General features: G+C 41.3%; 1 protein-coding gene, 1 non-coding gene and 1 pseudogene across 2 annotated transcripts; all 3 read left to right on the top strand.

Moving 5' to 3' along the window:
• Nucleotides 1–49: 49 nt before the first annotated feature.
• RabGGTa (Rab geranylgeranyltransferase subunit alpha) lies at nucleotides 50–27,514 on the top strand. Its single transcript, XM_080272387.1, has 10 exons — nucleotides 50–314; nucleotides 4,073–4,183; nucleotides 12,576–12,694; nucleotides 13,711–13,904; nucleotides 14,262–14,461; nucleotides 17,679–17,779; nucleotides 22,220–22,394; nucleotides 23,052–23,274; nucleotides 25,427–25,555; nucleotides 25,839–27,514. Exons 1-10 carry the CDS (start codon nucleotides 312–314, stop codon nucleotides 26,291–26,293), a joined length of 1,710 nt encoding a protein of 569 aa, XP_080128513.1. The 5' UTR covers nucleotides 50–311; the 3' UTR covers nucleotides 26,294–27,514.
• Nucleotides 7,824–7,942, top strand: LOC145399950 (5S ribosomal RNA). Its single transcript, XR_013897395.1, has one exon. It is a non-coding gene; the product is annotated as a 5S ribosomal RNA (ribosomal RNA).
• Nucleotides 13,336–13,453, top strand: LOC145399886 (5S ribosomal RNA; annotated as a pseudogene).
• Nucleotides 27,515–27,739: the final 225 nt, after the last annotated feature.

The raw sequence follows: 27,739 nt of genomic DNA, 5'->3' as shown, positions 1-27,739 counted from the left end.
GAAACAAGAAAGGGAACTCTTTCCAATTCTAAGACATGACAAGCTTGAAACTTCCTTGCGTGCTATTTCACAGCCGTATTAAAGAGCAAGTGCACGTTTTTCAGTTACAATTCACTGAATCATTCGCCGAATAATTTCCTTAAAGTAGCTGTAAACTTTTCAACCGGAAGCATTGCTCTGAGCGGTAAATGAAATATGGGAAAACTGAATACCAGCCAATATTTTGACGAGCCCCTGAAGCAAGCAGGAAGCCAGCCACTTGCTGTTATGCCACTGACGGCTGATGGAGTGAAGTGATTCATCCGTTTACAATGGTTAATATTTGTTTGGTTTTGGATAGTGGTGTACGTCTAGTTTTTAGTTAACAGTGAAACTTAAGTGTAGTAATCACAATAGTATGTTGGAGGACATTACGGGGATAAGTGTGTCATTTTACTACCTCATGATCTTATTGCACTGAAGTGAATAAATAGTGTTAACAACTGTACGCAGTATAGTGTAAATACTGTACTACGAAACATTATAATTTTGCACCTATAAGATTAGCGTGGACTTGCAGATTAAAAGTGATATTGTTAAGCCTTGTAATGCAGACCAGGCTATGACGATATTATAGGTAAGGTTAGGTTTAGATTATATATATATATATATATATTATCGAGGCGAAGATGCACTTGACAGGTTGGTGATGATTGGCAGAATGCAACATTACTTCATATTCTCTTCACTCATCAGCATTATTAATTAACAACATATGTGCGGGGGAAATTTCATTTAGTGTTATTCAGACATGTTGCATTCAGCCAGTCATCACTAACCTGTTAAGTGCATCTTTGCCTCAATTAAAAAAAAAAAAGAAAGTGTAGTTCCACTGTGGCCATTGTGCCACTTCAGCCATTTAGGGAATGGGAGGTTGGAAATTTAAATGTACTGAATGGAAAAAGAACGTTTAATCAGCCTATTAGCATTATGGGTTTGGAGTTGGTAAGGGATACATTAATGCAGTGGCACAAATATACCTGGTGGCAGAGTTACCCAGTTAAACAAATGTCTCCCAGCTTCTTCCCTAGCTTCCCTGAAAAGGTGGTAAACTGCAGGAGAAGGGGAATTTCATTTTACACTCCACTGGGTTTTTTGTCAAGATGAGCGTGGAGTTGCAGCAAAATCATGACCATTGTCTAACTCCTGTGTCATGACATCATAGCCTATGTGCTTCATGACAACCACCAGATTATTTATTTTTGTGCTTTGTAGAATGGTAGCCTTTTAGTGAATGTAAGTAAATGATGTTTAAACGAAGTAGAAAGTACCGGTGTTGGATACATAAAGTTACCTCTTGCAGAAAGTTCTCCTTCACCCTAGTGCACATGTGCAAGACCATTTGCACATATGCAGTAGCCATAGCTAGTACATTTTGTCATTTGTGCTGTTCCCCTACAGAAAACTTATTAATCCAGCCTAACCTAACGTAACTTATCCTATCTGGGGAGGCTTTGCTCCCCAGACCCTCCGATTTTGGGAGGACTTTCTGCAAGGGAGCTGTGCATATGACACTGGGTATGGTAAGTTATTATACTTTACAAATTATGGTATGGCATTGGCGTGTGTTTTATGTGGTGTAGTAGTCTCAGTGATTAGATGCCTTAATCCCTTATACGGGGTGGCCACAAACAATTCGCCTCCACGTCACCCTGTCCCCTGCCATTTCACTGCCCTGCTCCCAATTCACACACCCCCTCTCTCATATACCTCTCCACTCCATCCCTCCATCTCATCGTTGGCCTTCCTTTCCTTCTCTCCCCCTCCACCTTACTCACATACACTCTCTTTGTCAGTCTCTCACTCTCCATCCTCTCCACATGTCCAAACCACCTCAGGGTGTTTCTCCTAACGCTTCCCATCACATCCACACCACAACGCTGCTTTACATAATGATTTGTCAGTCTGTCTCTCCATGTGACTCCACAGGCTTCTCTCAAATAACTCATTTCCACTGCTCTCACTCTTGACTTGTGTCCCTCCAACAAGGTCCAAGCTTCACTTCCATATGTTAGAGTTGGTATCGCAATACTGGCATGTAATAACTTTTCACTTCCATGCTCACTTCCCTGTTTCTTGTCAATGCCTTCAAGGAACTAGTAACCTTTCTTTCTTGTTGTACCCTTTCAAGCACTTCATCCTCCAAACTTCCATCCTTACTCATCACACTACCCAAGTACTTAAACGTACTCACATTTTCCATTTCCTCATCATCCAACCTCACTGTACATTCACTAACTTCACCTCTCTTTACTCTTCCCTACATTCACCTTTAGATTCTGTTTCTTACACACTCTCCCAAACTTATCCACCAAGCATTGCAGCTCCCCTTCGTTTTCACTGAACAACACAGTATCATCTGCAAAGAACAGTACGGTACAGGGAGTTTCCAGACACTGCCCTCTCTCATTAGGGCCACTCCAGCATCCACTGCCCTACCTTGTATCTCTTTTATAACCCCATCGATGTACAGATTGAACAGCCATGGAGACATGACATATCCCTGTTTCAACCCAATCTTCAAATAGAAAAACTCACTCAGTTCATTATCCACATGCACTGCAGCCGTAGCACCCTCATACATACTCTTCACAGCATTCAGCAACTTCCCATCTACTCCATATATTCTTAATACCTTCCACAATCCTTGTCTATCTCCAAATCCATGAAGGCCTCATACAACTTCTTTCCCTTCTCTAGAAACTTTTGCATTAAAGATCTAAGAATGAATATCTGATCTACACAACCTCTTCCCTTCCTAAAGCCTCCCTGTTCTTCTCTGTTATTTCCCTAACTCTGTCAATAAGTATCCTACCGTATACTTTTCCTGTTACACTAAGAAGACAAATGCCCCTATGATTACCACACACTTCTTTTTCTCCTTTCCCTTTGCACATATTTCTTCTATGAATATCTTGCACACACCTTCCACATCCCCCATCTGCTTCAATTCATGTTTATCCAATCTTTCCTTCACTTCTCTCTTATAATCTGACTTCCACTTCTCTGGAATTCTACCTTCCTCCCAAGCCAATCTGCACATCTTCTACATCCATTCTACTACTGTCTCTCCCCCATGCTTCAGCATTTCACCACATACTCCATCAATTCCTGGGGCTTTCCCCATTTTAACTTCATTGCTTCCACAATTTCCATCCTACAGATTTCTTCCTCTATTTTCACCTCCCTCCTTCTCCCAGCCATTCCCCACTCGTTTATACTTGCATTACTTTCATTCTTTATGTTCAGCAGTTCATTAAAGTTTTCATCTGCTCACTTTTTCTTCCTTCTCAACCTGTAATCTATGGTACCATTTTTATCTTTCACTCCCCTACTCACTTCATTGCCACCTTGTCTGATTCTCTTTACCTCTTTCCAGAACATTTTCTTACATTCCCTCCACTTGACACTCAAATTTCTTCCAAATTCCTCATCCACTCTATTCTTACTCTCTCTTACGAATCATTGCACCTCTCTCTTCCTTTCTGCATATAACTCTTTTCCATCTCTGAACTTTTTCCACGCCCCTATTTCTCATCCATTCATTATATGCTTTTTTCTTTTGTGCCACAGCCTGTTTCACCTCTTCATTCCACCATGCTGTTCCTTGCATCTAGTTTTGTCTTCTCTTCACCCCAAACACCACCTCACATGCTGCACATATTTCTTCTGTGAATATCTTGCACACACCTTCCATGTCCCCCATCTGCTCCAATTCATGTTTATCCAATCTTTCCTTCACTTCTCTCTTATAATCTGCCTTCTTCTCATCCTCTTGTAACCTTTCCACTCTCCTTGCATATACTCCTTCCTGTGATAATGATTTGTTTATTCTGTAGTGAGGTTAGGCACACCACCTGGTTGTGGTCCAAAAGTGTGTACAGTACAGTACTTCAGGGAGATGGTTGAGTTTATTGCTACTGGTAATGTACTGTTGGGATTAAGTAGCATAGTTCTGGGCCCATGTGGTTCAGATATGGCAGTAAAGGGGTGAATGATGTGAAATGTTTTATGATATATATCCCTCATACAGCATGGACGACTGAAGATCAAGACTACAGCAGAGCAGGCAGCAGAGAAACAGAAGGAACGTGAGGCAAAGAGGAAACTCTATCTTGAAGGATTGACCAAAGCCTTTGATAAGGTGGGTGTTTTATTACCATGTCATTGCTCTACCCCATGTGTAGTTGTAGTGGGGTACCGTGTACTGCAAGGGAACATTGGTTCACTGTACAGGACAGCCCTGCAGGGGCAGTTGCTTACTTGTGGTTAATGGGTCTACTTGGCCAAACAGACCAGGGTTACACACCAACAATCATATCATGGTTAGTAAGTTGACCATATTAGGAAGTACACGGTTCTATCAGTTAAGATAAAGTAATATTTCATGCAGCAGTGCTTATGACCATTTCTTTTTAAGTAGAACGTATGACATTCATTTTACATCATAGAAGGGAAGAGTGCCTCTTTAATTTTGCCTATGCAGTAAAACCTCACTATAACGGACTAATTGGGACCCAAGCCATTTAGAAAAAAAGCAAAATTTCAATAAAAGCGTCATCCAGACTTCCTCCTGCTAACCTGGACTTTTTCCGATGTATCAGACATAAGTCCCGATTGCACCAACAGTTTTTAAACTGTTAACAATAGCCTACCATTGCAGAATTGTACTGCATTATCCATTCACTACAATAATCAAATGGTATAATATATATAATAATACTGTCCTGTACACAGATAATCATGTCTTTTATATACCTTATTGTGGTGAACATAGCTGAAATGGTCAGGCTGCCCAGACTGCTTCTGGCTTTATTGGACATTTTCCGATATGTAAGAATTTAATCCGGTAGTTCCTCAGTTCAGATAAAAGTGAATTCTGGTGTATTGAAGTCTGTTATATTCAGGTTTCACTGTATGTGTGTGTGGAGTAAGTATGGTGTTTGTATGGTATTTGAAAAATCAGTATCAGGTGAAGAAAGGAGGGGAGGGGAGTGGTGTGGCAGGAAGGGGGGAGATGAGGAGAGAGAGGGAGGGGAGGGGAAGGGGTGTGGAGGTTAGGACCAACTGTAACAAGAAAAGTGGCTCTTGGAAATGTTAAGAACTGGTTTCATAATTCCTAACCACTCCAGTTATCATCAGCTTCAGTTGTATCACATAATTTTACCCTCTTCCTCCCCTTGCCTTAATCACCACACCTGTCAGCTTAGCCTGATCCACATAACCCCTTCCCCTGATCCATATAACCCTTTCCCCTGATACATCTAACCCCTTTCCCCGATAACCTACATGTAATCCCTTCCCCAGCTACCCTCAATAAAAAAAGTATCAGCACCCTGAGGTTGGATAAGATGTGAAATGCTTCATCTCAGGTTCAGTCGGTAGTACTGCCATGTCTGTTAAATTCGCAGTAGTGGTTGAGTGGCCATGTAGTACAATGTTACTATGATGAATCCAGTTATATATCTGTAAAATATAAGATAACACCTCAAAAGAAGGATACAAAATGACATAGCCGTCTCATTTCTCGTAAATCATAGTCCGTGAATCATAATGTCTCACACGGAAAGGGTGCCAATACTATTTTATCAAGGGTACATATAAGATAGTGAGAAAATGATAGAGTATAAGAGCATAGTGGAAGAAAGATTGGGAAGGTATGAGCTAGAGCAGATGGAAGGGGTGGAAGACGTATGTAAGATATTCACAGAAAAGGTAGGCGCAGCGTGTGAGGCGGTTTGTGGAGTGAGGAAGAGATGCAAGAGTGTGCAAGGGACAGCATGGTGGAATGATGAGGTGAAACTAGCTGTGGAACAAAAGAAGAAGGCATATACTGAATGGTTAGCGAGTAGAGGTAGGGGAGATGAGAGAGAGAAGAGAGAGGTATATGTGAGTAGGAGAAGCGAGGTTAAGAGACTGGTGAAGGAGAGTAAGAAGAAAGTGGATGAGGAGTGTGGGAGGAATCTGAGTGTGAAATGGAGGGAGAGTAAGAAATTGTTTTGGAAGGAGGTAAAGAAAGTAAGGCAGTGTGAAAGGGGAAATAGTAGGGGAGTGAAAGATAGGAATAATAGATTGTTGGTGGAGAAGAGAGAGAAATTGAGGAGATGGAAGGAGCACTTTGTGGATTTGTTGAATGTAGAGAGTGAGAGCAGTGCGAGTATAAGTGGTTGGGGAATGGCTGGGAGAAGAAGAGATGAGAGGAGGGAGGAAGAGATCAGTAAGGCGGAAGTAGTGGAAGCGATGAAGAAGATTAAGTTGGGAAAGGCCCCAGGAATTGATGGAGTGTGTGGTGAAATGCTTAGGTATGGGGGTGAGATTGTTGTGGAGTGGATATGGAATTTGTGTAGATTGGCTTGGGAAGAGGGAAGGGTTCCAGAGGACTGGAAATCAGGTATAATTGCTCCTTTATACAAAAGAAAAGAGGAGAGAGAAGTACAGTATGTAGTAACCATAGGGGTATTTGCCTTCTTAGTGTGACTGGAAAAATATATGGTAGAATACTCATTGATAGGGTTAGGCATATGACAGAGGAGCTAGTTGGAGAAGAACAATGGGGAATTTAGGAAGGGAAAAGGGTGTGTAGATCAGATATTTGTTCTAAGATGTTTAGTGGAGAAGTATTTAGAGAAGGGAAGGAAAGTGTATGCTGCCTTCATGGACTTGGAGAAAGCTTATGACAGAATAGATAGGCAAGGTATGTGAAAGGTATGAAGAATATATGGAGTGGAGGGGAAATTGTTGAGTGCTGAGAAGAGTATGTACGAGGGAGCTAGGGCTACAGTGCAAGTGGATGGTGAGCTGAGTGAGTTCTTTGATCTCAATATGGGACTGAAACAGGGTTGTGTGATGTCTCCATGGCTGTTTAATATATACATGGATGGGGTTGTAAAGGAGGTGCAGGGTAGGGCAGTGGATGTGGGGGTGGCTCTAATGAATGAGGGTGAGATTTGGAAGCTTCCGGTGTTGCTGTTTGCTGATGATACAGTACTGTTGAGTGAAGATGAATGGGAGTTGCAAGGTTTGGTGAATGAATTTGGGACAGTGTGTAGGAGGAGGAATCTGAAAGTTAATGTAAACAAAAGTAAAGTTATGGTGTTTGAGAGGAATGATGTCACAGAGTGTGCAGTGAGGTTGGATGGTGAGGATATGGAGAATGTGAGTGCATTCAAGTACTTGGGTAGTGTGATGAGTAAGGATGGAACTTTGGGGGATGAAGTGCATGAAAGGGTACAGCAGGGAAGGAAGGTTGTTGGTACACCGAAAGCAGTGATGAGAAATAGGGAGGTGAGTATGGAAGTTAAGAAGTCACTGCATGATAGTATTGTGATCCCTACCCTGACGTATGGAAGCGAGGCGTGGACCTTGCAAGAGGGGAACAAGTCAAGAGTGAGAGCAGTGGAAATGAGTTACTTGAGAGGAGCATGTGGAGTGACATGGAGGGACAGGTTGACGAATGAAGAAGTGAAGGAACATTGTGGGGTGGATGTGGATGTGGTTGAGAAGATTAGGAGAAATACAGTGAGGTGGTTTGGACATGTGTAGAGAATGGAGAATGAAAGACTGACTAAGAGGGTGTATGTAGGTGAGGTAGAGGGAGGGAGAGAGAGGAGTAGACCGAGGATGAGGTGGAGGGATGGAGTTGAGAGGTATATGAGGGAGGGGGGGTGAGTTGGGGGGAGGGTAGTCAAATGGTGGGTGACAACGACTTGAAGGCGTTTTTGTCTGCAGCCACTCTTTTGCGCGATTAAGTTGTCTGGCTATATATATATATATATATATATATATTGTACGGCCATACCACGCTGAGTACACCGCTTCCCGTCCGATCAGCGAAGTTAAGCAACGTTGGGTCTGGTTAGTACTTGGCTGGGTGACCGCCTGGGAACACCAGATGCTGTTGGCATCCCTACATGTCAAGTGGGGTTGGTGGAGGATTAGTGCCCCTCCCTGTAAAACAATTAACTCTAAGCCCTTGGCCACTCTGTCTGGGATACATGGCGTCTGGCAATGAATGAATTAATGAATATATATAATACACATATATATATATATATATATATATATATATATATATATATATATATATATATATATATATATATAGATATAGATATATATATAGATATATATATATATATATATTGTATATATATAGTGTGTATATATATATATATATATATATATATATATATATATATATATATATAGATATATATATAGATATATATATAGATATATATATATATATAGATATATATATATATATAGATATATATATATATATATATATATATATATATATATATATATATATATATATCCCTATGTGTCAACAAGTGGGTTGGTGGAGGGTTAGTGCCCCTCCCCGTAAAACAACTAACTCAAAGTCAAATGGCCACCCCTTGCGGGATTGTGGCGTCTGGCAATAGATATATATATATATATATATATATATATATATATATATATATATATATTATATGTACAGTAAACCCTCTGGAATTCAGATGATTTAGGGGGAACCCATGTTGAATTATCCAAAAATCTGAATTATTGAAGCTCATGCTTGCCCCTATCCCCAGATCACACCCATGCTCATTAAAACATGGCTTTTTCACAGAAACATTGAACAGTACAGTATATTATTACTGTATACTCAGAGAGTGCACAATACAATAAATAAAATAGTGTCAAACCTTGATAATGAAGTTTTGTAACACAGTAGCAGAGTACAGTACACTTAACTGTACCGAAGGTACTGGACAGTTCTTAGTTACATTTATTATTACACTTATCACAACAAAAACTGTTCACGTCCACTGATCACCGGAACCTTTTTTGGACTTTTCTTGGTTACTTCAAATTTCTATCCGAATTAAGATTATTTGTTTGGTGGTCAAAAAAGATCCAAATTAACCGATTTCCGAATTATTCGGGTTCGAATTGGAGAGGTTTACTGTATATATATATATATATATATATATATTTATATTTATATTTATATACTGTATATAGAGTGTCTCCTACGCTTCTCATGGGGCAACTTGGGATTGGATATTGGATATATATATATATATATATATATATATATATGAGAGGGAGTATGTCTGATGATAAGAAAGAAGTGGAAGGAGAATATAAGAGAGTATGGAACTGTGGGTGCAAAGATTGTATGGGTGAGGATGAAAGTAGGTATTCAAGTTTGAGCGATTGCATATGTGTATGCGCCGACAGAGGACCAAGTGGCAGGAGTGAACAGTGAGTTTTAGGCAAGTGTAGAAGCATGTATGGACAAGTTTGTGAGAAGCGAGAGAGTGTTTTTGATTGGAGACATGAATGGCTAAGTTGGGAATCTATGAGTGGATGGAGTGGTTGTTCAGTGGGGTGTGCCAGCTGAAGTAGATGGGAATGGTAGTACTGTGGTGAACATCTGTGCTGGTAAGGGATTAGCAATAGCCAACACCTTCTTTCGGCATAAGACGATCCACAAGTATTTTTGGAGAGTCATGAGGAGGATGGATGGTGAACTTGTTGAATGAAAGGCAATGATAGATTAGGTGTGTGTGTGTGGATGAGCGAATGAGAAGACAGGTGTTGGATGCAAGAGTGTGGAGAGGGTGGGGGAATGGAATCTCTGACCGTCACTTAGTGATGGCCAAGGTAAGGCTGCAAAGGAAATGGGTGAAGAGATGAAGGAGACAGCTCCTGTGAAAAGAGTGGAGAAGTTGCAAGAGAGTGAGAAAATGACAGAGTATAAGAGCATAGTGGAAGAAAGATTGGGAAGGTATGAGTTAGAGCACATGTAAGGGGTGGAAGAAGTATGCAAGATATTCACGGAAGAGATAGGTGCAGCGTGCGAGGTGGTTTGTGGAGTGAGGAGGAGATGCAGGGGTGTGCAAGGGACAGCATGGTGGAATGATGAGGTGAAACGAGTTGTGGAACAAAAGAAGAAGGCATATAGTGAATGGCTAGCAAGTAGAGGTAGGGGAGAAGATGAGAGAGAGAAGAGAGAGGTATATGTGAGCAGAAGGGAGGGGAAGAGATTGGTGAAGGACAGTAAGAAGAAAGTGGATGAAGAGGGAGGAATCTGAGTGTAAGATTGAGGGAGAACAAGAAATTGTTTTGGAAAGAGGTAAAGAAAGTAAGACAGTGTGAAAGGGGAAATAGTAGGGGAGTGAAAGATGGGAATAATAGATTGTTGGTGAAGGCATTATGTCTGCAGCCACCCTTTGCGGGATTAGGGAGTCGGGTTATAGACAGATAGCCTATATATATATATATATATATATATATATATATAATTATTTAAGTTCTTGGTTATCAGGAATTATTCATAGGTAGCAGGAATTAAGAACACACACACACACACACACACACACACACACACACACACACACACACACACACACACACACACACACACACACACACACACACAGAACAACTGGCGGATAAAATTCACAGCTTAATTGTATGCTCACTGGAAGAGGGGAAAGTGCCAAAAGAATGGAAGAGGGCAAATGTGGTACCAATTTACAAGGGAGGAAACAGGGAAGAACCCCTGAATTATAGACCAGTGTCTCTAACCAGCATGGTCGCAAAATTGTGTGAGAGAATCCTGAAAGACAGATGGATAAAATATCTGGAAGAGATGAATATTTTGGCTGAATGTCAGTTTGGATTCAGAAGTGGAAGGTCATGTGTTTCTAACTTGTTGAGCTTTTACTCAAGAGCGATTGATGTGGTACAGGAGAGAGATGGTTGGGTGGATTGTGTGTACTTGGACTTAGAGAAGGCCTTTGACAAGGTACCTCATAAGAGACTAATGTGGAAACTAGAATATATCGGAGGACTAAAGGGGAAACTTCTGGAATGGATGAGAGACTTTTTGAGAGACAGACAAATGAGGACAGTAATAAAGGAAAAGATGTCTGGATGGAGGGAAGTAACAAGTGGAGTCCCTCAAGGCTCAGTGTTGGCGCCAGTAATGTTCCTGATTTACGTAAATGATATGGTAGATGGAGTGAACAGTTATGCAAGTCTGTTTGCTGATGATGTAAAGATCTTGAGGAAGATAGAGGTTGAGGAGGATTGTAAAATACTGCAGGAGGATTTGGATAGGATACACAATTGGAGCCAGACGTGGGAAATGAAATTTAATGTAAAGAAATGTAAAATATTGGAAATGGGTAAAAGTACCAGGAGACCATCACTGAATTATTTTTTGGGTAATGAATTAATCACAAAAAGGAGAGAAGAGAAAGATTTGGGAGTGCTGGTCCAAGATAGTTTGTCACCAGAAAAGCACATTAACAAGATAGTTGGAGAGACTTATAAACTCTTGACTAACATAAGAGTAGCATTTCATTATATGGATGAGGAAATGATGAAAAAATTGATTGTGGCCATGATCCGCCCCAGGTTAGAATATGCAGCGGTAGTGTGGTCCCCACACAAAAAGAAAGATATAAACAAGATTGAGAGAATACAAAGAACAGCAACCAAGATGGTCCCCAGTCTGACAGACCTGTCATACAGAGAGAGATTGGAAAAACTGGATTTGCCTTCGTTAGAGGAAAGGAGAAAGAGGGGAGACATGATTGCGGTTTTCAGGACCATGGTGGGAGTAGATAAAATTGACAAAGAAGATCTGTTTGTATGGGATAAGAGAGCAACAAGAGGACATGGAATGAAATTGAAAAAGTCAAGCTGCTTGAAGGATATCAAGAAATATAGCTTTCCTTACAGAAGTATAGACTTATGGAATAGCCTGGACAAAGAGATCGTCCAGTCTAAAAACTTAAACGAGTTTAAAGCTAAATTCGACTTATTGAGAAACAGCGACGGAAACCCACGAGCATAGTACATTCCGTGTATATCACAATTAGGTATATTAGGTAAATACTTAAATATTTGGAACGACTTAGACAAAGAGGTGGTGCATGAGAAAAACATTCATGTTTGTAAAGGTAGACTTGATAAATGTGGATATGGAGACAGGACAACACGAGCATTGCTCAATTCCTGTATACTACAAATAGGTAAATACACACACACACACACACACACACACACACACACACACACACACACACACACACACAGACCAGTTTCTGGTTATCGAAAATCATTCATAGGTAGCAGGAATTAAGAAAAAAAAATCATGGGTATGAAGTGGTTAATCCCACCCCCAGCTTGCTAAATGCAGCCTGTACCTTGTATCTCTTGTTGGAAATATATTCCCAAAACCAAATAAAATTGTTCAAAGATAGCATCATTTCATCATCCCAACCTCATTTTCTCACCCAAGGATGGAGTGAGGTAGTGTCTAAAGAGCAAGGAAAGAACATGAGAGAGGGTAAACTAATAGGTAGAAGGAGAACTAATTGGAGAAGTTGTAAGAATGAAGTAATGAAAAAGAAACAAGGAAAAAATATGATAGAGGGCATACTGGTAGGTGTAAGGAGAACTAATTGAAGGAGAAGGTAGCAAGAATGAAATAAAAATTAAAATGACTTGGTTATCCTGTTCCCTAGCGAGAGAGAGGAGAGCACGATGAAGAAGGACTCAAGGTGACGGCACAGCTTCTGGCAGCCAACCCTGATGCAGCAACACTGTGGAACTTTCGCCGGGAGATTCTCTTGGCCATGAAAGAGTGAGTTCTTTCAGGTTTTTAGATGTAGGAGACTTTGGGGGAATGGTTAGATAAGTTTCATGGTGATTATTACTAAACAATATGGTAAGTCCTTGTTAAAAGTGATCTTTTTAAACATTCGTTTTTACACTTAATGCAAATGTGTTACAGAAAATTGCTTATTAAATTTTCATTGATACAGCCTTGAGCAGAAGTTCACTGACAATCCCATGCCAGCATTGTGTTCTGCTTTCTATATTTCACATTCCTCCCCAGAATTTCACATTCCTCCCCAGATGACAGTGACTATCCCTCCTTCTCATGTACTTTTGTTGTGCTTCATATTGCTGTTACATGATAATAGTTCAGGTAACCCATTCCATTGCCACAGCAGGTAGAGAAGTGTCGGTGAACTTATGCTTGTGGTAGTACTTATAAAGCTGATTTACCAGTTTCCCACAATTTAAAGTACAAGTTATACTGAAAAGCTTGTGATATTCTTGAACACATCCTTGATTTTCAAGGACATGCCTCCTATGTACCTGACCTAATCCTTAAAGCTGCATTCTTTGGGGGGTTGCTAGCACCTCTTCCTTAGCTATTTATTCTGCACTTTGCATCTCAGGACCTTCTTATTTGTTATTGGTGCAATTTGTCAGTGTTTAACTGGCCATACCACGTTGAGTACACCGCTTCCCGTCCGATCAGTGAAGTTAAGCAACGTTGGGTCTGCTTAGTACTTGGATGGGTGACTGCCTGGGAACACCAGATGCTATTGGCATAACGATCTCCCTACGTGTCAAGTGGGGTTGGTGGAGGATTAGTGCCCCTCCCTGTAAAACAATTAACTCTAAGCCCTTGGCCACCCCGTTTGGGATACATGGCGTCTGGCAATGAATGAAAAAAAAAAAAAATTGTGCAAATAGCATGCACGAGAGTGTTAAGGGGTTGTATACAAAGTAAATTGCCAAGGAAGAGGTGTCAGTGCTATGAAGCCTCGTGTTCCATTCTTTAACCTTGTAAGTTGACGTGTTCAGGGAGAGAGATGAGACAGTGTGGCGGGAGGTGTTGCTGCGTGAAATGAATGTTGTTGATGCATGTCTTGGTCGGAACCACAAGAGCTATGGGGCCTGGCATCACCGTGCCTGGATCATGAGCGTGCTGCCAGCACCACCTTGGAAGGACGAACTGGATCTCTGTAACAAGTACCTTAAAATGGATGAGAGGAATTGTGAGTTTTCTGTGATCACTTAACATTATATATCTTCCCACCACCAGATTATATTATTTAGCTTAAAATAGCTGAGAGGGACTTCTGGGTTTGGCATTGTTGTTGTGTTCATTGTTAACACTAGACTATTATTCAGCTTAAGATACACAAGAGGAATTGTGAATTTCCTGTTTATTTCTTGCTACCACCAAACTATATTTTCCAACAACATTGAAGGCTTTCAGACTTAAATTCCTTCACGTCTAGGCTACTCTTTTAAAATGAATAATACTTCTGAAAGGAGTAAGAATATAATAATAGAGTACATAATTGAGTGAGGAGGTTAATATTTGTAATAAATGTGGTTACCCATCCCAGTCCACTGTTGGGACTACCGACGGTTTGTTGTTGAGGGAAGCGAGCAGGGGCCAGAGGAGGAGCTGCAGTTCACGCGGCAGTTAATTGACCGCAACCTCAGCAACTACTCTGCTTGGCACTACCGCTCCAAGTTACTTCCCCTTCTTCATCCTCCTCCTCCATCTTCACCCCATCCCATCTCTGAGGATGCTCTTGTTAAGGTCAGTGAAGTATAAACTGCATTTTAGGATACAGGACTGGATTCAGCAAGTCCTTGTATATCTTGTCTCACCCCATCCTTAAATGGGAAAAATACTTTGGGTAGGTGATGATGATGATGATGATGAGTCTTTGTACTGTACTTCCTACAGTGAAGGAGGTGGGGATTTGAATTGAGGCCTGACTCAGATGTCCTACAATAGGTATGGCCTAAATTGAGTTCAGAGAGTCTTGGGAGCAATCATTATGCCTATAGCTGCCCAAATAATGAGATATTTATTATTTGTCCCCGTTGGGCATAGACTTATATATGTTTTTAGAGGGCCATAAGTCCTCCTACATGCCATACTTCCTCACATGTCATCACTTCAGCACTAATACATAGTGTCTATATTTATTACTTGTTAGGGAAGAGGTTGTGTAGATCAGATATTCATTCTCAGATCTTTAGTGGAAAAGTTTCTAGAGAAGGGAAAGAAGTTGTATGCGGCTTTCATGGATTTGGAGAAAGCATATGACAGGGTGGATAGACAAGGATTGTGGAAAGTGTTAAGAATATATGGAGTAGATGGAAAGTTGTTGAATGCTGTGAAGAGTATGTACGATGGTGCGAAGGCTGCAGTGTGTGTGGATGGTGAACTAAGTGAATTTTTCTCTTTGAAGGTTGGGTTGAAACAGGGATGTGTCATGTCTCCATGGTTGTTCAATCTGTATATGGATGGGGTAATAAAAGAGGTAGGGTAGTGGATGTTGGAGTGGCCATGGTGAGAGAAGATAGTGTTTGGAAACTCCCTGTACTGTTGTTTGCAGATGATACTGTGTTGTTGAGTGAAGACGAAGGAGAGCTGCAAGGCTTGGTGGATGAGTTTGGGAGAGTGTGTAAGAAACGGAATCTAAAGGTGAATGTAGGGAAGAGTAAAGTGATGGTCTTTGAGAGAGGTGAAGTCAGTGAATGTACAGCGAGGTTGGATGGTGAGGAATTGGAAAATGTGAGTACGTTTAAGTACTTGGGTAGTGTGATGAGTAAGGATGGAGGTTTGGAAGGTGAAGTGCTTGAAAGGGTACAGCAGGGAAGAAAGGTTGCTGGTTCCTTGAAAGCAGTGATAAGAAACAGGGAAGTGAGCATGGAAGTGAAAAAGTTACTACATGACAGTATTGTGATACCAACTCTAACGTACGGAAGTGAAGCTTGGACGTTGTTGGAAGGACACAAGTCAAGAGTGAGAGCAGTGGAAATGAGTTATTTAAGAGGAGCCTGTGGAGTCACATGGAGAGACAGGCTGACGAATGAGGATATAAAGGAGCGTTGTGGTGTTGATGTGGATGTGATAGGAAGCGTTATGAGGAACACACTGAGGTGGTTTGGCCATGTGGAGAGGATGGAGGGTGAAAGACTGACGAAGAGAGTGTATGTGAGTGAGGTGGAGGGGGAAAGAGGGAGGGGGAGGCCGAGGATGAGATGGAGGGATGGGGTGGAGAGGTATATGAGAGAGGGGGGTGTGAGCTGGGAGCAGGGGAGTGAAATGGCGGGGGACAGGGCGACTTGGAGGCGATTTGTTTGTGGCCACCCCAAACGGGATTGAGGCGTCTGGCAATAGATAGATAGATAGATAGAACAGAGTCATTCAGAACTGGTATGATATTAGCTGGGGTGTTTTTATGACTTGTTGGTTAGTCTCTTGGGAGACTAGTAAAGTTCATGTTAGTGAAGTTCAGTGAATCTAATTTTTTGTTGTATTACATTGTACCTTAAACCCTTAAATCTGGTGAACATTTTTTTTTTATTTCTGTGTTCAGATAATTTTGCTCATTTTAGGAGAAACTTTTTGAAATGGAAGTGTTATATTTAACCATAATTATATCTTCACTAATACTGATCCCTCGTAAAGTTGATTAAAAATTGTCTTTTCCTAGCAAAATTGAAATGTCCTTGTAGTAAAGGCTTAGAATTTGAACTGTATTTGAGCTGATATTTATGCAAATATTGTACAATTGACATTGTTTTAAAAAAATCTTATTCCACATCAGAGATTTCTTTTTTTCTCACCAAGTGTGCGTGAAAGTAATCACTGTTGCTGGTTTTGGCACTTGGTTTAGCTCTTAGGCTATTAAAACTTCATCTGTACCATGCCCATCCATTTTGGGATTCCTTAACCCCTAAAACGCGGATCGTCGCGTTTGCGACGCTCGGCCATAAGGGCAGGACGGCGGGTCGTCGCGTTTGCGATTTTAGTAAATTTTGAATAACCGCGGGCAAGCAGGCTCCAACTGGTATTGTCTATCAGTACCACCACCCTCTAGCTACAACTAGCATACTTTACCTTTGTACTATTGACCTCAGTTGTTGCCAAATATCGCGTTTTCCCCCCGTACCCCCCCCACCACGGCCCGGCCAGCCTGGCTGTGATACATGGCAGCGCTCTGAGCGCTCAGAACTGTAAATCTGCGATCTCCTCTCACAAGCAGTTTATGCTACTAGGAAATGCTTGTTTCCCCAGTTGTAACACTAGCTTTTTTTCTTACAGTTTGCCTCTGTTTAGCGTCAGTTTACTGCAGGCTTTCAAAGTGAGATTATGGCGAGTTCTAGCTCTTCCCAGTCAGTGCAAGCGGCCGACAGGAACGAGAATAAAGTGGCGGACGTAAGGCAGAATAAAAAGCGCGCCGTGGTGATCTTTTGGGAAGTAATATGATTGAAAATAATGTAGTATACATGTTTTTAGCTGTGAAAATGGAAATGTTTGTTGAGTGACGGGAAGACTACCGCCACAGTGCATGTCGGCCGTACGCTTCGTTGATTTTAGCCTTATTTTCAGTGCTTATTGTACAAACACGGATTCCTAACTACCTTTACGTTGTAGTATAAAGTTTACTGTGACAGAATGAGGCTGTGGTAGAGGGGGAACCGGGTTGCTGGAGGTGTGAAAATGAAGATTTGGTTACCCAACTTTGCAAGTCTCCACAAGTCCTTGGGTAGTCCACGAAGGCTCAACACCTGTCTCTGGAGAAAGCTGAATGTAAGTACTATCTGCCATACCAAGTATAATGTTCTAGGGTTAATCTCTGATTTTTGGCGAATATTTTCCTACAGGTACTCAGACCGCGATACAACCCCGCCACTCGGGGGGGATCGACTGTAAACAGCCGCGTTTTAGGGGTTAAGAGAAAGCATGGTTTCATTTTAATTATAGACTGGGTGTTAGATTGAGTTTATCTTGTCAGGAGCTGCAGACAGTGGTTGAGGCGGTGTTCACGGATCCATCTGACCAAAGTCCGTGGTTCTTCCTCCGATGGTTGGTCAACCGACGCAACCACACACCCAGGTCAGTTTTAGGACGTATATTTTTGTGCCCATAATGTATAGTGTTGACAAATGAAGGAAGTTTGGGAGTGTTTTGGTGTCAGTGTGGTGTACTGAAAAGTGGTGGTGGCAGTAGCAGCAGAGAAGGAGGTAATGAGTGGGTGGAGGAGATAAAAGAGTTATTTTGAAATGTTTTGAACAGTATGATGTTAGAGCTATCTGATAATTTCCTGAGGGATAAAAAGAGAGAGGGGGGAGAGGGGATGACACAGAAGATAGAGGAGAAAGAAAGAATAACAAGATAGAGAGAGGAGAAAGAAAGAATATCATGATACCGTAGTGAGAGAAGAAAGAAAGAATAAAATGGTAGAGAGAGGAGAAAGAAAGAATAACATGATACAGAGAGAAGAAAGAAAGGATAAAAAGATAGAGAGAGGAGAAAGAGAGGATGTTAAGATAGAGAGGGAGAGAGGATTGATAAACATAGTGAAAATAAATACAGGTCTCCCTTGTTTTACGTTATATTGTTTTACGATATTTCACATTTACGATCCTTCTTCTTTAGTACCAAGTGTTCATTTTACGATTGAGCTCCCTCGCATTTACGATTGGGCATGTGGAAATCCTGCACTTACAGGCAGATCAGCTGAGAGATGCGTGGCATACTCGCCCCACGCACACAGTTTCCCACGCTTTTGCCAGTCTCACCTGCGTGCTTGTTCAGCATACAACCTGTGTGCATCAGTGCCCATGATATTACTATTTCTCCTGTTCTTCATATTTTGCACTCCTAGTGCCACCACCGTGATGTCTTGTAAACGCCCTGCAACATCTGGTGCTGGTGATATGAAGCCAAAGAAAGCAAGAACGTTCTTAACCTTGGAGTCTAAGCTTAATATTATGAAGCGGCACGAAGCAGGTGAAGGGGCAAACTCCATCGCTCGTTCCATGAGTCTTGCACAGTCGATTGTATCGACTGTTATAAACCATGTTGTCAACCTTAAGAAAGCTGGGGAGACAAGCACGACTCTACAATACATAAAACATCATCATTATTATTGCATATTAGATCACTTGTATGGGTCTTGGGTTCCTTATACACGAGTCCAGGAACGCATCCCTATTTATCCCATTAAACCTTAATTTCGCTTTACGATATTTCAGATTACGATTGCCTTTCTAGGAACGCATACTAATCGTAAAACGAGGGAGACCTGTATAGAATATTTATGAAGTGTTTGCTTAGAAATACTAAAGCTGTGTGTGGGGTTGCAAGGACGTCAAATGTTAAGAAGTACGAAAGGTGCAGCTTGGCGTTATGTGGAGTTTGAAAGAGCAGTGAAATTAAAACTCATCATCATCATCTAATCCTGTGTTGCCCCATGAGGAGCATAGGAGCCCGGGGCTAGGCAAGTTGGTCCTGACATTTAAATGAGTGTCACTCATCCCTGAGTGACAATATATACTTAAGCAATAAATCTGAACTACCCCTTGGATATGGAAACCCGCACAGGCTTAATCCATTTGGAGCTCCTTAATTGCCCACTAAGCCATCAGGTGCCATAATTTGGTTATATAATCTGGAGAAGGCCTTTGACAGAGTCCTTAGAGAGAGGGTGAAGTGGGCAATGAGAATGCTTGGGATGGAGGAGTGGCTGGTTAGGGTGGTTATGGCCATGCATGTGAGTGCTCACACCCAGGTAAGAGTGAATGGAGATTTGAGTGATGAGTTTTCTGTGAGTGTTGGTGTGCATCAGGGGCCAGTTTTGAGTCCCTTGTTGTTTATCATGGTATGTGAAGCCCTCTCACGTGACTTCAGAAATGGACTCCCGTGGGAGATACAGTATGTTGATGATTTGGTGTTGATTGCAGAGAATGAAAGGGAGGCGGAGGAAAGATTTAGGAAATTGAGAGATGTTATAAGGCACAAGGGCTTAAGAGTAAATGGAGATAAAACAAAAGTGATGATATCTAGGGTTGGTAGCAGTATTGTCAAAGACGAGGGAGAGTGGCCATGTGCAATTTGCCACAAGGGCGTGGGAAGTAATTCAATTGTGTGCAGTGTTTGTGATAAGTGAGTGCATAAGAGATGTGGTGGTATTCGAGGTAGACTGCGAGATAATGCTGATTTTATATGTGCGGCATGTCGGGGAGAGCAGGTGGAGATTGTCAGGCGTGAAAGGATTGAACTTGCTGGTGAGTCTCTTGAGTGTGTGGAAGAGTTTTGTTATTTGGGAGACATGTTATGTGCTGAAGGTGGAGATGGAGCTAGCTCTGTGGCTAGGATGAGAAATGGTTGGCAGAAGTTCAGGGAGCTGTTGCCTCTCCTGACATTGAGAGGGCTCTCCCAGCATGCCAAGGGATCTTTGTGTGCAGCATGTGTTAGGTGTATAATACTGTATGGTAGTGAAACCTAGGCAGTAAAGGAAGAGGATATATGCAGGCTCAGATGTACAGAAATGACAACGATTAGGTGGATGTGCAGTGCGTCCCTGCGTACTCTGGGTCTACAGTGGCAGAGTTGAGAGGTAGGATTGGACTGGAGTGTATTGGTTTGTGATGAGAAGAGGTAGATTGAGATGGTTTGGGCATGTGGAGAGGATTGGGGATGATAATTGGGCTCAGGAAGTGAGAAGCATTAATATTCGGGGTGTTGTTGCGAGGGGTAGACCGAAAAAGGCATGGGACAAGGCCATTAAGTGTGACCTCAGGGTTAAGGGACTGAATAGGGAGGCTGCTGTAGATTGAGCAGCACAGAGAGCTGTCATTTGGTGACCAAGGCTGATGCATGCATGTTGGAGCCTTCCAAACAAAAAACGAGTATGGTTACCACCCAGCATAGTAAATGGTTTCCTGGCATACAGGAAACCATTTGGCTTGTTAGTTAAAGTAAATAAATAAATAAAACTAGCACATAGGAATAAAAGGAGAAATGTAGGAATGGGAGATATGTAGCCATCATTGCCACTGTTTGAATATGTAGGTTCAAAGGGCTGTATGGGGAAAAAAAAAAAGGGTGGGTGGGCTATACAGGAGAGAAGTACAAATTGTAGGAGTGGGAAGTACGGCATCTTCATGGAGGTTAAGTATATGTGTGTGGAGCAGCAGTGGTTGTGGTGTTGTAGGTCCACTGGGTTCTCATGGTCTGTTTTTACCAAGAGGGTCTAAGTTTACGTGAGATTAATCTGCATTCAAGGTAGGTTGTTAATCTGTTGGATTTAGGTTAGGGCAGAGTTAATTAAGGCCATCCATCCTGGGAAGAGGCAGCTAAGTGCACAATGATGAATTGCAAGAGCATAACAAGTCCTTCATTGCTGCTATAACATCTCTCTTCCCAGGCTGATGCAGGTCAGGAATGTGTGTGTGGTGAGAGTGAATGTTGGTAGTGTTGGTGTTCTCTCAGCCACTTTCTTCTGGTGGCCTCCAAATTTCCTGCCTGTAGTTGATTTAGGCACTTTTCTGTATCCAGGAGGTTAGATTAGGTTAATCTGTTAATGTTAAATTAGGTTTGTCTCTTGGAGTTAGCCTGGGTTACTTTAGGTCAAGTTAACCATGTCAGGTTTAAGCCCCAGTCAGATTACGTCTGTCATAGAGACAGCCGCTCTTGCTCTGACCCACATCTTCGCTCCATGATATATTTCTTTGATTGGTCTGAGTATATATACTATACTTTTCTTGATAGAGTGGTGGGTTTGGTGTCATTTTAAACCTGAATAGTTGTACTTTATTGTATTATGTTCAAAAAAGGAAAACAAAGAAATTAAAAAGCCAAAATGATGAGTTGGAGCTAGGCAAAAACCCAGTTTATACCTTTCCGTAGAAAAATGTTTGCCAAGAATAAAGTAATAAAGGTATATAAATCTGGATTGAACCAAGCAAAACTATGATAAATTACCTTTACAGTGATTTATAGTTTATGGCTATTTATTTATGTTATTGCACGGTAAAACAATAGAAAAAAGATGCACAATTTTGTATGATTCTCATCTGAATTTTCACTTAGCGATCATTTTCATTGATCTTTCTTTTTAAGTATACTTTTCTTGATAGAATGCTGGGTTTGATGTCATTTTAAAGCTGAATGGTTGTGCTTGATCACAGTATGTTCAAAAAAGGAAAACAAAGAAAATACAAAGTCAAAATGACGAGTTGAAGTTATGAAGCTTAAATGCGATTACTGTATTACAAAAGTATCTCAGAATGACACATGAACGCGTTATCGGAATCTCTGAGGTTGGATTTGAAATGACACATGAATGTGTCATCAGAATTTCAAAGGGGTTAATCTGCTAGAAATAGGCTAGGTTAAAGTTAATTAAATGCAGTCACCCAAGGAAGCAGGGAACTTTCATTATCCCTATACTTTTCTGTTAGGCTGGTGCAGGTAGAGTTTGGTTTAGGTTAGAGTTAAGACTGTGGGAAGTATCCATGGAGCCTTCATTGTCACCTGGTTCCTCTTTAGGCTCGTGCAGGTTGGATATGTGTGTGGGGCAGCAGAGGGAGTGGCAGGCATGGTGGTGCTGGTGTTCTCACGACCACTTGCATCTGAAGACCTACCGGGACTCAGCATCAATGGGGATGCAGTGGAGGGGTTGACTTGGAATGCACCGGAACAGCAAGGGTACTCCTGTGTCTGGGTTAGTCCTCACCACTGTTGTATGGTCAGGGATAAAATTTTGCATACTCTTCCACACCATTTACTTGATTGCTCTTGTACATTCTGGGATCAGATTTTGCCTAGTGTTCTGTTGCATTGTCTTCACATTTAGGGCTTGTCCATGGAAATTTGCCTAGTAGCCTATTCCACTGCATCTACATCACATTTAGGGCATGTCCATCTAAGTTTTGCCTATTGTAAGGTTGCGAGAGGCAAACTTAAAAAGACCAGGGACAAGGTCATTGAGTGTGACATCAGGGATAAGGGACTGAATAGGAAGGTTGTCAGAGATTAAGCAGCATGAAGAGCTTCCATTAGATGATCAAGGCTGATGCATGCAAGCATGTTGGTCATTATAAATGAAATGTTGCTTGCATGCATCGACCTTGGTCACTTAATGCCAGCTGTCCATGCTGCTTGATCTCTGGCAGCCTGGCTATTCAGTCTCTTATTCCTGAGATCATACTCTATTACCACATCCTAGGTCTTTTTTGTTCTGCCTATAGCAACCCTACCCTCAACATTCACACCTTCTGCACCCAATTCTACTTTTTACCTGATTCTGGCTTTCCCTACCTGTAATGCTATGTTATTCCACATTTTTATCTGATTCTACCTTTCTCCACCCCATGGCCAGTATGCAGAGCTCCTTCTGCCTTCAAACTGCCATAAACACAGTCTCACCTTGACCTGTGAGCCCAGCTGGACAGTGTGGGTGGTGGGTGGTGAGTGTCGGGCAGTGAAGTGGGTGGGAGGGGTAGAGGCTGGGCGGGAGGAGTTGACTGACACAGCACGTGACACCCTGGAGGAAGTGCGCCAGAACTGCAACACACTAGATGAACTTGACCCAGATAATAAGTGTAAGCTTGTGAGATGAAGATGTTTTATAGGTCTTTTACACTAACTTGATACAAATCTGTGTCCTTTTGCAGTTTATTTCATATGACAGTTTAAGTACCATCATATTCCAGTAATAATCCTTTACAACAACTCTGCATTCAAGAGGGAGAGGTGGCAGTTTTTAAGCTAAAGGTAAAAAGAGTATATTTGGTTTGTTTTCACCTGACAGGAGGGCACTCTCACAACTTGAATTCTAAGTTGTGATTAGTTTGATGAGCATTGGTTACAGTATGAGGTACAGTAGGTGCTGTTCTCCTTGGTTTTTAGTTAAATTGACCCTCCAGCCTGGCTACATTTGGTTATCAGCTGTGCTGAAAAGGGTTAGGGATCTTTATCAGGTTAGAACAGATGTGTTATCGAGCTCAGCCCAAACAATAAATGTGAGTTTATTAGATTCTGTTGTATAGGTGCTTGTGAAGCTATGTGCAGATTTTTTTTTTTTTTTACCTATCAGATGGAGCAAGAACTCTGGGGGCTTGACTGGTGAATAAATAAGGAGGGTGGCTCATTCAGTTGGGCAAACTTTGGTTAGTGTCTCCTCTCTGGACCATACCTCACCCCACCCTTTGGTGAAGAGGTCTGGGTAATTATTATTGTTACATGCAGATAGTTAGGCCTGTGAGGTATAACAAGCATTGTGGAGGCTTGCATTGTGTGTGAATGAGTGTCTGGAGGAGATATACCCAAGCTGCAATACTGGGTGAATTTTAACCAGGATAACAAGAGTAAGTTTGTGAGGGGCAGATGATTAGGTGCTTGTAGCCAGGATTCTTAGGGCTTGAGTGGTGTGAATGAGAGTCTGGTCCAGCTTCACTGAGCATGCTGTTCATAGTCTTTTTCATTGACACACTTTCCTTGTGTTTTGGACCCAGCCTAACCCATTTCTTTAAGTGGGAAAAAAATGTCATGGTGGTGCTAAATAGGAGTTATCCTGAGCCTGGTGCTAATGTTATAGTTATGTATGACCTGTTTGCAGGTATTAGTATAGGTATATTGTGTATGGTTGGCTGTCTAAAGATAGTGCCATAAGAATGAAATGTAAGTAGGAGCTTGATGGCTGCCTATAGTCATTATTGTTAGACAGGGAATGCAGTAATAAGTGCACAAAGACCCAGATAAAACTTCCAGCACTATTGCATGCCACCTTTAACCATTTCATGATCTGAATAACACTGGTATTTTTGTCTCTGCTAATGCCGGACTGTTATTGAGCCTAAAGTGATTCATAGGAGTCTAAGTGTTAATCCCATCAGTGGCCCTTATGGTCTGGAGAACACTGATATTCTATCTTGGCTAATGCCTGATATTTTTAGAGGTATACCCCGAGATACGATACCCCTAGATGCAATACCCCAGCTTAGTAATGGGGGTAGAAATACCACCATACCCCACCTAATGATGGCCAAACCCTGGTTTATTTATTTATTTTTCTACCCATTTTGATGATACTTTAGACATAAATTTCATTTAGGTTGATGTATAAACTCTTTTTAGACTTAGATTAGTGTATTTGAGTCATAGGTGGGATGAATGTTGTCATTTTGGGGTACAATTTACTAAGTTTGATTTTTTCGACATATTTGACGATTTTCAGATTGTATTTTTGGGTTTAGGTGAGTTATAAACTGCTTTTAGACTTAGTTTAGCTTGTTTCAAAGGTATTTAGGTGTTTAGGTTAGCTAGAAACATGTTTTTGGACTCACTTGGGTGGGTTTAGGACTTGGTTGGGGGGGAAACCCAAAGCTCAAAAATGCATCTCTATACAGTACATTACCAGTTAAATCTACCCCGAGATACGATACGCTGCCCAGTGATGGGTTTTACTCAACCAATTGCATCATTAAACCGGAGTATACTTGTATTTAACTGAAAGTGAATAATAGGAGACTGAGTATCAATAACACATGGATCTTGTATTATTTTTTAGTTGATACTTATTGTGAATTGAGTAAATTTGAATGGTTATATTTGTAAGTAGGAGTCAGGATTCTGGGGGTTTGAATGGTGAATGAATGTTCTCCCTCTGTCAGATTTTTTCGTGCTCTCTGGCCTCCACCTTACTCCACCTTCAGGTAGGAAAAGGGGTCTGGATGATGATGATTTCTCTGTCAGGGGTGCTGGTAACACTGGTGGATGTGCTGTGGGCACTGGACCCTAAGGCACACCAGCGTCAAATCCACCACCACCTTAGTCAGCTGCAATACCTTGACCCACTGCGTTCAACCTATTATGCCGACATGAGTGAGTATACTTGTTTGGGTCTTCAAATTACAAACATTCCTTTAAGTGCTGTACATTAATAAGTAAGGATCTTCAGAATATAGTAATAATACTTGAAGCCATTCCTGTATTACTCTCTTCAAGGTGTAGGGGCCCAAGGCTAAGCTAACACAGTCCAGTACTCGTAAGGGTAGATAACCAACCTACTTTCCAATTGTGGCATTATGTGATCGAAAAGTTCTGAGTAATGAAAGGTGATGGTGATGATGATGATGACAATTATGATGCATTTATATTTCTCCAGAGAGCAAACTGGCAATGGAGACTACTTTGGAGCAGCACCGCATCCAGGTGGGAGCAGGTCAAATGGAGGGTGAAGTAGGACGTACTTTCTCTCTGCCTGGCCGCTCCCTCACTCGTATCGCATCAGCCCACCTCCTGGCTCTGACTGAGAGTGTCAATCTGGCCAATAATTTACTCACATCCATTGCTCCGCTGGCCAATCTTATAACTTGCCGGGAACTGATACTAGATGGGAACAGTATCACAGATCTCGCACCTCTGACCAGGTTGGGATCTCTACTCAAGCTGTCTGTGGCTAATAACAAGATCAAATTATTATGTGGTGTGACTGTGCTGAGTGGACTAAAAAACCTGGAGTATCTTGGTCTGAAGGGCAACCCAGTGTGTGAGGCAGAAGGCTGCGAGGAGAAAATGAAGAAAATTCTGATGAGTCTGAAAGAGTTAATTTTGCGGTGAAGTGTGATAAATGCTGTAAGTTGTGTTTAAAGCAAGACAAGACAGCAATGATAAGGGTTGTATCTAGGCTCTAAGATCAATACACTCTGAGTAAAAAGAGACCTCAGTTTTGTCATTGCACTGTTATGGGGAACTGATATTGCTTTCATAAATATGTTAATTGGTATTTAATGTACTGAACTGTATAATTATAGGTATAACTGAGAACCAGCATGGACTCCTGCCAGTTGTACCTTACAAAAGAAGTTTTATCATATCTGATTTTTTACATTGTTCAGTTTCAGTTGTCTTTGACATAAAATATAATTTCCTTGATGCTTGCTTGCTGAGAAAGACAGTTATCTTGAAAAAAGATAATGCATGTTGTTTATACAATAATTATACATACGTAAGACAATGCTTTGTATGAATGCTTCTGTATTGTGCTTGATAAGAAACCATCCTTGCCGTGTAAAATTAAAGGTGTAAACTGTAGCCATGATTTCTACTGTGATTTTCTTGGTGCATGTAATGTGTCAAGATTTAATTAATTAAAAAGTTACTCTGGAAAGCACTGTGCATCAGAAACAGTAATTTTTAATTTTAAAACTTATTCGATTTGGAAAAAGATGTGTAATGTTCAACCAGCACCATGGCAGTGGTAAGCATAGGTAGCTATGAAGCTGTTGGCCCACTAGTGCCAGAGTTTAAATCCTGATGTGGAAAGCTGGCACCACTTGATGCTGGTGTATGTCCAACGTTTGTGATATGGAGGTTAAACTGAGTATGGTACAGTGTCTAGGGTAACACCCAAGGGATGTAATTGTGGTAACCTGATTGAGATAGTGGCCTTGTATCCCAGGACAGTGGGAGAAGGCTAAGCACCTGGTGTCTGCCCGCAGTTCTACCTTTATAGTAATATCTGTTGATCATAGCATAGTATTTTGACAATTGGTACACAAGTTAGTAATAGTAACTGTATCAAGTTCCATACTGTAACAGGGTGATAGGATCTGTATGTGAAGAAAGGACATAGCAGAAGCCATCAATAAGTTCCATAAATCCTTGCACTAATCATTGAAACCTTTGAAATTATTTATTCCAGTGCCCCATTTTAGGAACCGACAGTTGATTTTTTAAGAAATGACAGCAACCCCACAATGACCATGAAGCTGCTTTTGCTGTTGAATACAGTGTTGGCTGAGTGTGGTATATATTGCTGTGGATTAATATGGAATAAATGCCTATACAATTGTATTTGTGGCATCTTATTTTTGCTTAAGAGTCAGCCTTCTTTTGCACCATTCTGCTGGATATAAAATTTGTTATTTCCTTATAATGTACTGTACCATACAGTGCACTCACAAGTTTCACAAAAGGTACTTTTGCGAATAGTAGTTTTGCAACGCAAAGGAAAGTTCCTCTGCATGGAGCCTCTCGATTTTACTGAGAGTTCTGCAAGCCCCG

This window comes from Coenobita brevimanus, chromosome 50, assembly GCF_032717465.1.
Source record: "Coenobita brevimanus isolate Jiangsu-jjx chromosome 50, ASM3271746v2, whole genome shotgun sequence".
Taxonomy (NCBI): Eukaryota; Metazoa; Arthropoda; class Malacostraca; order Decapoda; family Coenobitidae; genus Coenobita; species Coenobita brevimanus.
Note: the sequence above shows the minus strand (reverse complement) of the source record. Positions and strands in the feature narration are given on the sequence as shown.

What these genes read in the sequence shown, in the direction of transcription:
- RabGGTa (XM_080272387.1), top strand. An exon ending in CTGAGGATGCTCTTGTTAAG is followed by an intron (nt 14,462 to 17,678) that starts GTCAGTGAAGTA and finishes TTATCTTGTCAG; the next exon opens with GAGCTGCAGACAGTGGTTGA. An exon ending in ACTTGACCCAGATAATAAGT is followed by an intron (nt 23,275 to 25,426) that starts GTAAGCTTGTGA and finishes TTTCTCTGTCAG; the next exon opens with GGGTGCTGGTAACACTGGTG.